The 12,877-nt window shown below is 41.4% G+C and overlaps 1 protein-coding gene across 1 annotated transcript in view; it reads left to right on the top strand.

The window, feature by feature from the left end:
- The first annotated feature begins 733 nt into the window (after nt 1-733).
- Syap1 (synapse associated protein 1) overlaps nt 734-12,877 on the top strand; it is a 38,426-nt gene continuing 26,282 nt past the window's right edge. Inside the window, exons 1-4 of the mRNA XM_036175339.1 lie at nt 734-1,117; nt 1,555-1,673; nt 1,897-1,963; nt 6,128-6,201. Coding sequence (XP_036031232.1) covers nt 925-1,117; nt 1,555-1,673; nt 1,897-1,963; nt 6,128-6,201 — 453 coding nt within the window. The 5' untranslated portion in view covers nt 734-924. The remainder of the gene's footprint in view (nt 1,118-1,554; nt 1,674-1,896; nt 1,964-6,127; nt 6,202-12,877) is intronic.

Below are 12,877 nucleotides of genomic sequence, written 5' to 3' on the forward strand. Positions count from 1 at the left end.
TGTGGAAAATATTTTCAATTGTAATTTTTGTGTGGGTAGCCACAGAGCATGTGTGGAAGTCAGAGGACAGACAACCTTTAAGAGTGAGTTCTCTCACTCTATCACATAGGTACCAGGAATCTAACTCAGGTTGGCAAGCTTGGTGGCAAGTACCTTTACCTGCTAAGCCATCTCATCCACCCACTGTAAACCATTTTTATCTATACGTACTCCACCCCAACTTCTTGCTTGCAATTTTTTGTTTTCTTTTCTTTTTTTCTTTTAGTTTTTTTTTTAAATGTTTGTTGTGCTTTTGACACAAGGTCTTATGTAGCTCAGGTTAGCCTAAATCACTATATACTTAAGGCTAGCCTTGAACTCTTGATCCTCCTTCCTCCAGTTCCCAAATGCTGGGACTTCGGGTATGAGCCACTGCCCTCAGCTTGGGTTACTTAGGCTCAGGAGGTGACTTTTCCATTTCCAAGGCGCGGAGTAGGGGGGAGTGGGGACTGGGGGTAGCCCAGTCCAGCTGGAGCTGTATGGGCGAGGCTGTCACTTCTAAGCAATCACAAAATGAGACCCGGTAGGACAAGCCCCAAAAGATGCTGTCCAAATGCTCATAAAGCTTGGGAAAGAGTAAAAGGGCCGAGACGGGGCGGAGCTCCGCCGGGAAAGCCCTTTAGCCTTTTGCCCCTTTTCCACGCACACCCGCCCGACGCCAGAATGGGCGGAGCTCAGTCCGGATGTGACGCATGCGCGGCCAGCTGAGAAGACGTAATAGAGGGTAGGGTCAGGGCGTACTGGCACCAGCGGTGTCGCTAGGTTTCCGGCTAGTCGCCCTCAAAGACCCGCGGTGTCAGGTTGCAAGGCAGTTAGCGCTTTTGGGTGAGAGACCGTGGCAGTGGCGGCGGCGGCGGCGGCTGCGGCGGCGATCCCTCGGGCGGGATGTTCCGAGGATTGAGCAGTTGGTTGGGCCTGAAGCAGCCCGAGGGGGCGGCGGCGATAAGAGAGCCGCCCAGCGGGGACGAGCTGTCTGCTGGAGACGCGCCTCCTGAGGAGCACCCCGAGCAGCAACCCCAGGACGAGCAGCAGCCGGCAGAGGACCCAGAGCTCCTACACCAGGCCAAAGGCCTTGGAAGTGAGTCCCCTCCGGGACGCGAGAGCGGGCTGGAGGGGGACACGGGGATGCAGGTGGGGGAGAGGGGGTCGGTCCTCGCGGACACGGGCGACGGTAAAGCTTCACCAAGCTGTCACATCGTGTCCTGGATGTGCCTAAGAACCTGTCACTTTCCATGTGGAAAGCCCAGGCGCGGTAAAGCGAGCTGTGTGCCACCGTTTTCGGGGCTTTGACAAACAATTCGGTTTGTTCAACTTGCCAACTTGCACCTGAATCTCCACCTCCGTCTCCCAGCTAGAGTTGGTTTGATTTTGGTATCCAAGAAGGTAGAAGGTCCTTGAGCAGAACTCCCTGCAGATACTGATGGGAAGGTGTGACAACCATTGTACTTGAATGAAGCACAGATCTTTTTCTTTTTTTTTTTCTTTTTTCTTTCTTTCTTTTTTTTTTTTTTACAGATTATTTGTTTAACTTTGCAAGTGCTGCCACAAAGAAGATAACCGAATCTGTTACTGAAACAGCTCAGACAATAAAGAAATCTGTGGAAGAAGGAAAAATAGATGACATCATTGATAAGGTATATTTAGAAAACTTGTAAAAGGAGGAATTTATGAAAGTTGTAAGTAGCTAGTGTAATCTTATTAACTTAAGTAAAATATAGTATGCTGATGGAAATTTTTTAGAATATCTTTTCCTAATTCTTGGGCTATTTCGTACATGTACCCATGTAGCTTGACTGTAATTCTTACCTAATAGTAAACTTCAAAGTAATTTGACTTTTCATGTGTTTTTTCCAACAGACCATTATAGGGGATTTTCAAAAAGAACAGAAAAAATTTGTTGAAGAACAACACACAAAGAAGTCAGGTATGATATAGGTTTGTCTTAGTTTCTCAGTCAAATTGTGTGTGTGTGTGTGTGTGTGTGTGTGTGTGTGTGTGTGTGTGTGTGTTGGTTTGTGGTGCTAGGGATCAATCCTGGGTCCTTGTACATACATGCTAGGTATACTAGGCAAGCACTGCTGCTGGGCTACAACCCCAGCTTCCCTATCAGGTTGTATTGAGCGTTTATTATGTGCTGAACCTATACTGAGGCTCTAGGAATACAAAAAACATCTAATACTGGGATGGGGCCCAGTGGGAGAGCATGTACATAGTGTATACAGTTTGTATGTACAGCTAGGCATAGTGGCTGTAATCCCAGCATTTGGGAAGCTAAAGTGGGAGAATTGCTAGAAGTTTGAGGCTGTACTCCCAGCCTGAGCTACATAGTAAATCCAGGCCAGCCTGGGCTACAAATTGGGAAAAAAAACTTTTTAAATTAAAAAAGAGTCAAACAAATGTGGTGGTGCATACCTTTGATTCCAGCACTTGGAAAGCAGAGAAAGGTCAATTGCTGAGAGTTTGAGGCCAGCCTCATTTACATAGTGAGTTCCAGAACAGCCAGGTCTATGTAGATAAACCCCATCTCAAAAAAGAAAAATACACACACACACACACACACACACACACACACACACACACAAATTCAGTCTTTTCCTGAGCATGATAGAGAAGAGGGTCAATCAAAAAGACCAAAGCCAAGCCAGACCTGGTAGTGCACACCTGTGATTCCAGTGCCCAAGAAGCACTGCCAGGAGGATTGCCAGGAGTTTGAGAGCTAGATTAGCAAGACCTAATCTAAAAACAAAAATCAAACAAATAAAAACCTAGCCGGGACCTGTAACTCCAGTGTTTGAGAGGCAAAGGTAGAAAGATCAAGAGTTTAAGCCAACCTCAGCTACATAGTAAGCTGGAGGCCAACCTGGGTTAAATGAAATACTGTCTCAAAACCAATCAATAAATAAAACACTATCACCAGCAACAAATAGCCTGTGTTGTCAGATTCTTCTTTCATCTTCTTAGCTAGGGCTGCAGCTGTGAAAGGGGTAAGACTTCTAGCCTCTACATTGCAGATAAGGATCCCAATGTTGACAGGTCTTTGCAAAAAGCCATTTTAACATTGATACCAACTGTTTTTCATTGGTTTGTTTTTGAGACGGGGCTTCACATAGCCAAGGCTGACCTCTAAAGTTGTTGCTATATAGTCAACAAGGACCTTGAATTTCATCCCTCTTCCCTCTGCCTCCCAAGTGGTGGCATTATAGGTATCACAATACTAGGTCTGTACAGTGCAAGGAATGGAACCTAGGGTCTCGTGCATGCTGAGCAAGCATTCTACCAACTGAGCTGCTATATCCCCAGCCTAACACTAACTGTGACCATCACCTCATCACTGTGTATGAGGCAAATCTGGAACTATCTCTTTACTTTAGGCTGGATTGCTTTGGGTCTGACATGTGTTGGGGGTTAGTGCAGTTAGAATCTACTATAAAGAGCACAAGAGTGCTTGAGTGGAGTCCTGGATACCCTTCCTAATCATATCTAGATAAGTGTATGTCATCTTGGTATCCTCTGCATTCAGCTTCTAACTGTTCATTGACAATTTGATTCCAGCCCTATCATTTATTGCCTCTAATTTGTCTTTTACTTTGGTTTCACTTAAGATTCATTCCGTCTCCCTTCCCCCCTCCCCCTCTCTCCTTCTCTCTCTTATTTTTATTACCTTTATTTACCTCTGGCCTGTGTGTGGCAGAGGACACCTTCCAGGAGTGTTTTCTACACTTCTACCATTTGGGTTCCAAAGATCGAACTCATAGCTTTTAACAGCTGAGCCATCTCAGTAGCCCTTTCTATTTATTTTATTGTTAATTATGTGTATGTGTGATAGGGGCATGTTCCTCAGATCTGAAGTTGCAGGTAGATGTGAGCCACCTGACAATGATGCTAGGAACTGACTCTGGGGCCTCTGCAAGAGTAGTATGGCACCTGAGGAGGTCAGAAGAAGGTATCCGATCCCCCTGGAACTGGAATTTCATAAAATTGTGAGCCACTACATATGTACTGAGAATTGAACCTGGATCCTTCCAGAAGAGTTGCAAGTGCTCTTAACTTCTGAGCCATCTTTACAGTTTGTAGTGCAGTCTTAAACCACAGAGCCATCTCTCCAGCTTTTTATTTTTATTGTTATTTTCATTTTTGAGACAGGGTTGCACTATGTGACCCTGGCTGGCCTGAAACTTGCTGTGTAGTCCAGGGTAGCCTTGAACTGATAAGAGTTCTGCACAGATGGGGCTGGAGAGATGGCTCAGAGGTTAAGAGCACTGACTGTTCTTCCAGAGGTCCTGAGTAAATCTTTTTTTAAAAAAAAAAAAAAAAGAGTTCTACACAAAGAACTGCCTGCCTTTGTCTCCCAAGTGCTAGAATTAAAGTGGATCACCATGCCCAGATTTTTTTTCCTTTGGTTTTTTTCAAGTGTAGCTTTGCGCCTTTCCTGGAACTCACTTTGGAGACCAGGCTGGCCTCAAACTCACAGACATCTGCCTGCCTCTGCCCCTGCCTCCCAAGTGCTGGGATTAAAGGCATGCACCACCACTGCCCGGCGTTTTGGGGGGTTTTTTGTTTGTTTGGTTTTTGTTTTGTTTTTCGAGACAGGGTTTCTCTGTGTAGCTTTGGCACCTTTCCTGGAACTCACTCTGTGTCCCAGGCTGGCCCTGAATTCACAGAGATCCACCTGGCTCTGCCTCCTGAGTGCTGGGATTAAAGGCGTGCGCCACCACCGCCCAGCATCATGCCCAGATTTTTTTAACAGCATCTCAAACTACAGCCTAGGCTGCTTAGAACTTGAAGCAGTTATTTGCCTCAGCTTCCCAAGTGCCAAGATTACAAGCATGCACCACCATGCCAAGAGACATAATACACAAATCTAACACCTATTCATCTTGCTACTTCACCCAATGATGTCCTTTATAACATTTCCCCCCAGAATCTAGTTAAGTCCAAAAACTAGTTGAAGATATGACATTATATTCTGTCATTTCTCTTAGTCTTCTTGAGTCTGGAATGTTCTAACGTTTGTCTTTTTCTTAGATTGGGGCTTAGACAGTCCTGACTGTCCTCATATTTGCTATGTAGTTGAAGTTGTCCTTGAATTCCTGGTCTTCCTGACTTCACCTCCAAGTGCTGTGGGTGGACTGTTCCCCTCTTAATAGACTTTTGTATATTTGAGCTTTGTCTGATATGTTCTCATGATTAGAATAGGATTGTATATTCTTGATCTGTCTTTCTTGTAATAACATGTTCAGGGATCCACAGTGTGTTTCTCCCCTACTCTTTGTGAATATGTGTGCCACTTTGCACATGTGGAGGTCAAAGAACTCTTCCATATAGTCCCAGGCATAGAATTCAGGTCTTCAGTCTTGTGGGTAAGCACCTTTACCCACTGAGCCATTTTGTGTGCCCAGTGATACTGATTTTGACTATCTGATTAAATTGTTGGGCTGGAGAGATGGCTCAAAGGTTAAGAGCACTGCTTCTTCTTCCAAAGGTCCTGAGTTCAGTTCCCAGCAACCACACGGTGGCTCACAACCATCTACAATGAGATCTGGTGCTCTCGTCTGGCCTGCAGGGATATATGCAGACAGAATACTGTATACATAATAAATAAAAACGAAAACAAAAAAATTTGTCAGATTTCTATACTGTATCATTCAAGTGGAGTATTTGTTGATCAAATACATACCCACATAAAGCTTACAAATTAAGGGGTTAGGGATTTAGCTCAGTGGTAGAGTGCTTGCCTAGCAAGCGCAAGGCCCTAGGTTCGGTCCTCAGCCCTGGCAATCAATCAATCAATAAATAAATAAATCTTACAAATTAAGTCTGGGTATTACAGTGAATAGTCATATTTTAAGTGCTTTTGTATAAACCTTCCATTTTTTTTTAAATGACAGATTATGGTATAACTGTTGTAACAATGTAGTGCCTTAAGAGGCCAGAGGGTGTCAGATCCCCTAGAACTGGAATTAATAGGCAGTTGTGAGCTGCCATGTGGGTTCTAGGAACTGAACCCTGCTCTCTGCAATAGTGGTTAAGGCTCTTAACCACTGAGCCCTCTCTGCAGCCCCAATAACCTTTTTTTCCTCCTGTATAGAAGCAGCTGTGCCGCCGTGGGTTGATAGTCACGATGAAGAAACTATTCAACAGCAGATTTTGGCTTTGTCAGCTGTGAGTACCCTGTAAATACCCTGTATAGGTAACACTTTTCTCCTCTCATAGTACATCTCTGTTCACAGGACTTTCTCTTTAGCTGAATTCTTTTTTTTTTTCTTTTTTCTTTTGTTTTTGTTTTTTGAGACAGGCTGTTCCTATGTAGCTCTGGCTGTCCTGGCCCTTTCTCTGAAGACCAGGCTAGCTTCAAACTCACAGAGATCCTCCTGCCTCTGCCTACCGAGTACTTGGATTAAAGATATGCACCACCACCACACCACCGCCTGGCAGAATTCTTTTTCTTACGTATAATTTTACATGCTCTTGTTTGGTTTATTTGGGTTTGAGGTGTTTTGTTTTGTTTTTTGCCGGAGCTGAGGACCGAACCCAGGGCCTTGTGCTTGCTAGGCAAGCGTTCTAACACTGAGCTAAATCCCCAACCCCGAGTTTGTTTTTTTGAGACTGGGTTTTGCTATGTAGCCTAGGCTGACCTTGAACTCACTATGTAGCCTAGGCTAGCCTACAGCTGTCTTCCTGCTTGAGCTTCCCTAGTACTGAGGTTACAGGTGTGTAACACCATGCCAGGCTTTTACAGTTTTGGTTGGTTGGTTTGGTTTGACTTGAGACATGGTCTCACTACATAGCTCTGGCAATCCTGGAACTTACTATATAGACCAGGCTGGCCTTGAACTCACAGATATTGCCTTCCTCTGCCTCCCAAATGCTGGGATTAAATGCATGTGCTACCACTTTTTTTTATAGTTTTTAAAAATATTTTTGAGGCCAGGCAGTGGTGGCGCATGCCTTTAATTCCAGCACTCAGGAGGTAGAGCCAGGCCTGGTCTACAGAGCGAGATCCAGGACAGGCACCAAAACTACACAGAGAAACCCTGTCTCAAAAAAACAAAACAAAAAAATTTTTTTAAAGTTTAAGAACATACATGCTAACTTTCATGATTTTGTAGTAGCTTCCTGAATTGTTTTGTTGTATTTTTGCAGTACTGAGTCAGACATGCTAAATAAGTACTTTAGCAATGATCTATATCCCCAGCCTTTGTTCTTGTTGACTCAATGAGTTTCATTAGGATTGCTTACAGGAGCATGGTGAGAAGATATTTACAGAAACATGGCCAACTTACCAATGGCTATACCACTAAAGAAAATGTGTTTGGATTTTCAGGCAGGAGTGGGCCCTATGACAGTCTCTCACTGATCCATGACTTTTTTTTTTTTTTTTTTTTTTTTTTTTTTTTAGTTTTTTGATACAGGGTTTCTTTGTGTAGCTCTGGCTGCCCTGGAACTGGCTCTATAGACCAGGCTGGCCTGGAACTCACAGAGATAGAGATCCATCTGTCTCTGCTTCCCAAGTGCTGAAATTAAAGGCCACCCAGCCTGACCTTTTTTCAAACTTTGAGTTAGCTTATACTTTTACTACATTAAAGTATAGCCTATTATGCCAAGTAATTGTTTCAGCCTTAAAAAGATAGAGGCTTGGGGTTGGGGATTTAGCTCAGTAGTAGAGAGCTTGCCTAGCAAGTGCAAGGCCCTGGGTTTGGTCCTCAGCTCTGGGGGAAAGAAAAGATAGAGGCTGATAACTATAATCCTATTACTTGGGAGACTGATGCAGGAAGATTATCACCTATTTGAGATTAGGCTGGGCTATATAATGAGGCTGTTTCAAAAAAGGAAGAGATTCTTTTATATGATTTGATGATTATGTTCCTCATTTTCTCTTTACCTATGTTTGTTGGTAATTGACATCGATATAGACAGAATTCCATTTGCTGGCCCACAAAACTTTATCTCAGGACTTCAGGAAATGCAACTTTACCAGACAGCAGTTGCGAGAATTCTAATTGGTCTTAATGATAAAAACCCAGAGTCAGATATCAGGGTAAATGCTGAAAGACCAGAGAACTAAAGGAGCAGCCAAAGTCACCTCTTACCCTCCAAATTCTACTGAAAAGGGCCAAGCTCCCATCACCACCCTCCTTATATTCTCTCCACCCAGCCATATCACTTTCTGTCTGTCTGTTAACCTCTATGGTTAACTAATGGCTAGCTCCACCCTGTGATCTTCAGGCAAGCTTTATTTGTTAGAGCACAAAAAAAAAAAAAATCATCACATTTCCCCTTTTTGTCTAAAATAAAAACTAGTTATAACTAATATAAGAGAAACTATATATAATAAGTACAATAACTATATGTATTATATACAGGTAATAATTACATCAACAATGTCTAGTCCATAAACATTTGACAAATTCAGAGAAAATATTCCATTATCTATCCTATCTTGGTGAGTCCAAAAGTTTGTACCTAATTCCCTTTCTATTTTAACTTGCATTACCAAAACTATCTTTTAATGACTATCACCCTTATACACTTTACACCTCTTTAGTGAATTTCTTTTCTGAAACTGGTAACAAGGAAAACTATAACCATAAAGTCTTCAACTCCATCAGAGACACAAGAAGGAAATAATATTACCTGATTAAACAGGAAGTGCAAGCAAGCAACTTCCAAAAAGTGTGAGAAGTGACAGAAATAGCTGGCTGCCTGGACAGTCACCCAAGGTTCCTCTGTAACATTGGGGCACCCACCTTCAGCCTACAGGCCTAGAATATCTGACAGATTTATCTATGAAGCAGGATTTTTGAAGGATTGTCCCACCTTGTCTTGACAAAGTTCTGCAGTCACTTTATTTTCTGTCCTGCTTGTCCAATTTGTACAGCATACTGTCAGCAGTCATGGCAAGGTCAGTTTCTTGCTCAGTAGCTAACTTTTGCCACAAAGAAAGTAAACTCCATATGGAGTTTCCTCAGTGTCTGTCATCATCTCTGAAGTAGATTGGTACTGCCAGAAGCAGACATGTCTCATTGTCATAAAAAAAGAAAAATCTGTGTTATTAAAACATTTTAAATGCCATATTCTGTAGCTCTCTGAAGTGTTTGATAACAACCCGTATGTCTAAAATATATCTCTGACCTTGAAAACATAACTAACCTGACTATAAGTTTGATTGTTATAAGTGACTACTAACCTGCATTTCTTTATTATCCTAAATAGTTGGTAATAATAATTTTCAAAGACTAAAAATTTGTATTACATCATTAAATGAGTTGTATAGGTACAATACCTTGAACAAGAATAAAAATATATGTACAGTATGTTCTAACAAGACTAATCTCAAATTTGTATCAGTATATAAAGATCTGTATCAATGTAAGATATTTAAAACAAGTAGTTGCTTTTAAAAAGTAGATTAAACATGAATCTAATCTCCTTTGTTCAGCTTTTTTTCCTGACCATTATTAAAATAACTTGTAACCAACCACACTAAACAATAGCAAATATCCATAACCCATTGAAAGACCAAAAATGCCCACCCCAGCTCTTGGGAATGTGGGAATCATGTTTTTAAAATTACTTCCTGCTGTCTGGGGGCAATGGCATCTTTGGGGGAATCATGAAAAGAAAAATTTGGGCTAATTGTCAAGTCCTGTCTAGTCTCTGTGTAATGGGAAAGTTCAGGGTTTATCTCAAGTCCTGGCTAGAGTAGTCTGTGAGGCTGGATTGCCTCAAAATTGTCCTGAGCAGTTTGTAGTCCAAAGCCTGTCTTTAGGTGGTGTTTTTCAGCTTAGTGGTATTATCATAGTCCTGGTAGAGTCATCATTGTGGGGCCCCATCCTCCTTTTGGAGACTTCAGAGGTTGCTATTAGGCATGGTTATGGTTCACAGTGGAGAACTTAAACATTTTAAATGTCATATGTAGCAAATCTTAAAGAGGTTAAAGGATCGATATTTGTTATGTATATCCAGAGTACAAAATCTTAATTCCTAGTTACCTGATAAAGACTCAAACCTGAAATCATGTACAGGAAGCTAGATGAAGTCTTTTTCTAGAATTAGTACTCTTTATGACCATTAATAGCATGACAAAAAGTTTAAAATATATATTAATCTTACAAATTTTGAGATAATATTTATACATTAAGAAAAGCTTCAAAATGTCAAATAAAACCAAAGTATCATGAGATTAGTAGCAATAGAATAGTCCCTAAATTTGGTTTTTCTTCTGTCCCATATCAGGTAGCTCGTCTGACATGAGACAGATTTGGGGTTTTACTTTAACAATCATGCTTGGGTTTAGAGAAGGAGAGAGCCACACTCCACCTCCAAAGCCAGCTTTAATTTTCAATTGAATTGGGACTACAAAAGGACCATTTGCATTAAGTGTTTGTAGAGAACAGCAGAAACAAACATTTGGGAAGATATATGAAATTTTATCCTGTTGGAAATGTGATATACCAATAGGCCAATTTACTTGTTTTCTTGGGACATTTTCTCTGGATGATTTGTTCCTTTTCTTCAGATGTCTCATTTGTCCAGTGGTCTTCAGATTCCTTAGCTGGGTGCCTTCATTCTCCTGGAAAGACAAAAACAAAACCCTTCTGTTGCTAAAGTTTTCCTGGTTTAGATCAGTTCCCATAGCCCTGTGGCTGGCCACTTAGACCCAAGTAAACACAAAGAGACTTACATTACTTATAAACTGTATGGTTGTGGCAGGCTTCTTGCTATCTAGTTCTTATATCATAAATTAATCCATTTCTGTTCATCTATATGTCACCATGTGTTCCGTGGCTTTATCTGTTGCCTTTACACGTTGTTCCCTGGATAGCAGGCTGGCATCTCCTGACTCAGCCTTCCACTTCCCAGAATTTTCTTCTCTGCTTGTCCCACCTATCCTATACTTCCTGCCTGACTACTGGCCAATCAGCATTTTATTTATCAATCAATCAGAGCAACAAATTCACAGCATCCCCAGCACCCTTCCCCAATCCTAATTTTGGGGAGGTTCCCTTATGGCAATTTATATCTGATCAAATGAAAAGCATTTATTACTTTTATAAGTTAGTTTAAATTGGATGGTCGCACTGGTCTGATCAAATGAAAAGCATTTGTTAGTCATATAAGTTAGTTTAAATTGAATAGTTACACTGGTTGATGCACTCTCACCTCTTCTAATTAAGAGGTCTCTCTTGTTCAAATCTAATCTTTATCAATGTTTTCTCCTGAAACTTTTGTTTTATTTTCTAAAGTTGTTCTATCATCCAGGACAGTATGTTTTTTTACAATAGACTTTAGGTCCTTTAATTACTCTGGAAAGGAGTTTTTCCATGATGACAGGAAACAACTGAACAGAATTTGACATGGGGGTCTACGAGAGGCCCCTCAAGGCATTTCCTAATGGCAAAGGGTTACCTTGACTGTTCCTTGTTGATTTACTTTCATTTGTCCAATTTTTGCCTTTGCCAGACCTTCTGCATACTCCAGAAGGGAGGGTACTCTGTTTGGATTATTCTTAGAAAAAATCATTGTTTCTGGAACACCCTGTTTACAATCCCTTTTTAAGTGACTTTGTTTACTGTAATTGAAACACCTGACATTTCGATTTTTCTTCAAACCTCTGGAAATTACCTCTCCTATCCAAGCATCATCATGGTTATGAGATTCAATATTGACTGTATCTCCAATTCATTCCTCCAAGGGCACTGATCCTGCATTTATTGGCCTAGTTAGCTTTTGCATTGTGCATTAGCATTTTCAAAAGCCAGAGATTTAATTATTATTTGTCTAGCTTCTGAATTTGGTATCATTCTATTTACTGCTGAAGTCAATCTTTGTAAGAAATCAGGGAAGGTTTCTTTTGAACCCATTATAATTTTAGTGAATGACTCAGTTTTCTTTCCTACTTTTTCAATTCTGTCCCAAGCATTCAAAGTTGCTGCATGGCATAAAGCCATGGTGTGATCATCATATAGAGATTGCCTTTGTACATCAGTATAATCTCACTCTCCAAAAAGTTGGTGTTAGGAGATTTCCATACCTCTAGCCGTACTTTGTTGTTCAATGGTCTTAGCCTCATCTTTCCACCAGGTCCTCCACTATAATTGAGAACCAGGCACCAAGACTGCTGTAACCAAGTATAGAGGACCATCCCCTATACTTATTTACTCCAGGACTCTTGAGGAATGAGGGATAAGAGACTTAGTTAGAAATAAAAAGAAGAGAAACAGAGAAAACACAGGATAGACTCAGGTGGGCCTGGATCGTTAGCCACTGGCCCAGAACTTTATTCCAAAGGTCTATTTATAACAATGCCAAGGGGTGGAGCAAAAGTCCTCCCTCTTGCTAGTTACAGTCACCTGGTACCCAAGCCCATGGTCCAAACAACCTTTATGCAATCCTACTGGGTACAGCCACTAGGAAACCTAGTGGGCTCCAACAGGTCCCTCTCTTTTTGTTTTGTTTTTCGAGACAGGGTTTCCCTGTGTAGCTTTGCGCCTTTTGTGGAGCTCACTCTGTAGCCCAGGCTGGCCTCAAATTCACAGAGACCCACCTGCCTCTGCCTCCTGAGTGGTGGGATTAAAGGTGCGTGCCACTACTGCCCCTCTTCTTTGTATTTTAAAAGAAAAACTTTTGATGCAACCACATCAAAGTTAAAGACTAATGGGTTAACATAATTCTTAAATATTGCTGTGCATAGTTACAATTTTCTCAATCTTACACCTTAAAGCAAACTCTTAATATTTCTTGCTAACAAAGCATAGAATAAACTTCTGATGTATGTATCTTAAACTTAAATACTTTCTTAACTTTACCAAACCATGGTGCATCAATATCCATAGGT

Source organism: Onychomys torridus, chromosome X, assembly GCF_903995425.1.
Source record: "Onychomys torridus chromosome X, mOncTor1.1, whole genome shotgun sequence".
Lineage (NCBI taxonomy): Eukaryota > Metazoa > Chordata > Mammalia > Rodentia > Cricetidae > Onychomys > Onychomys torridus.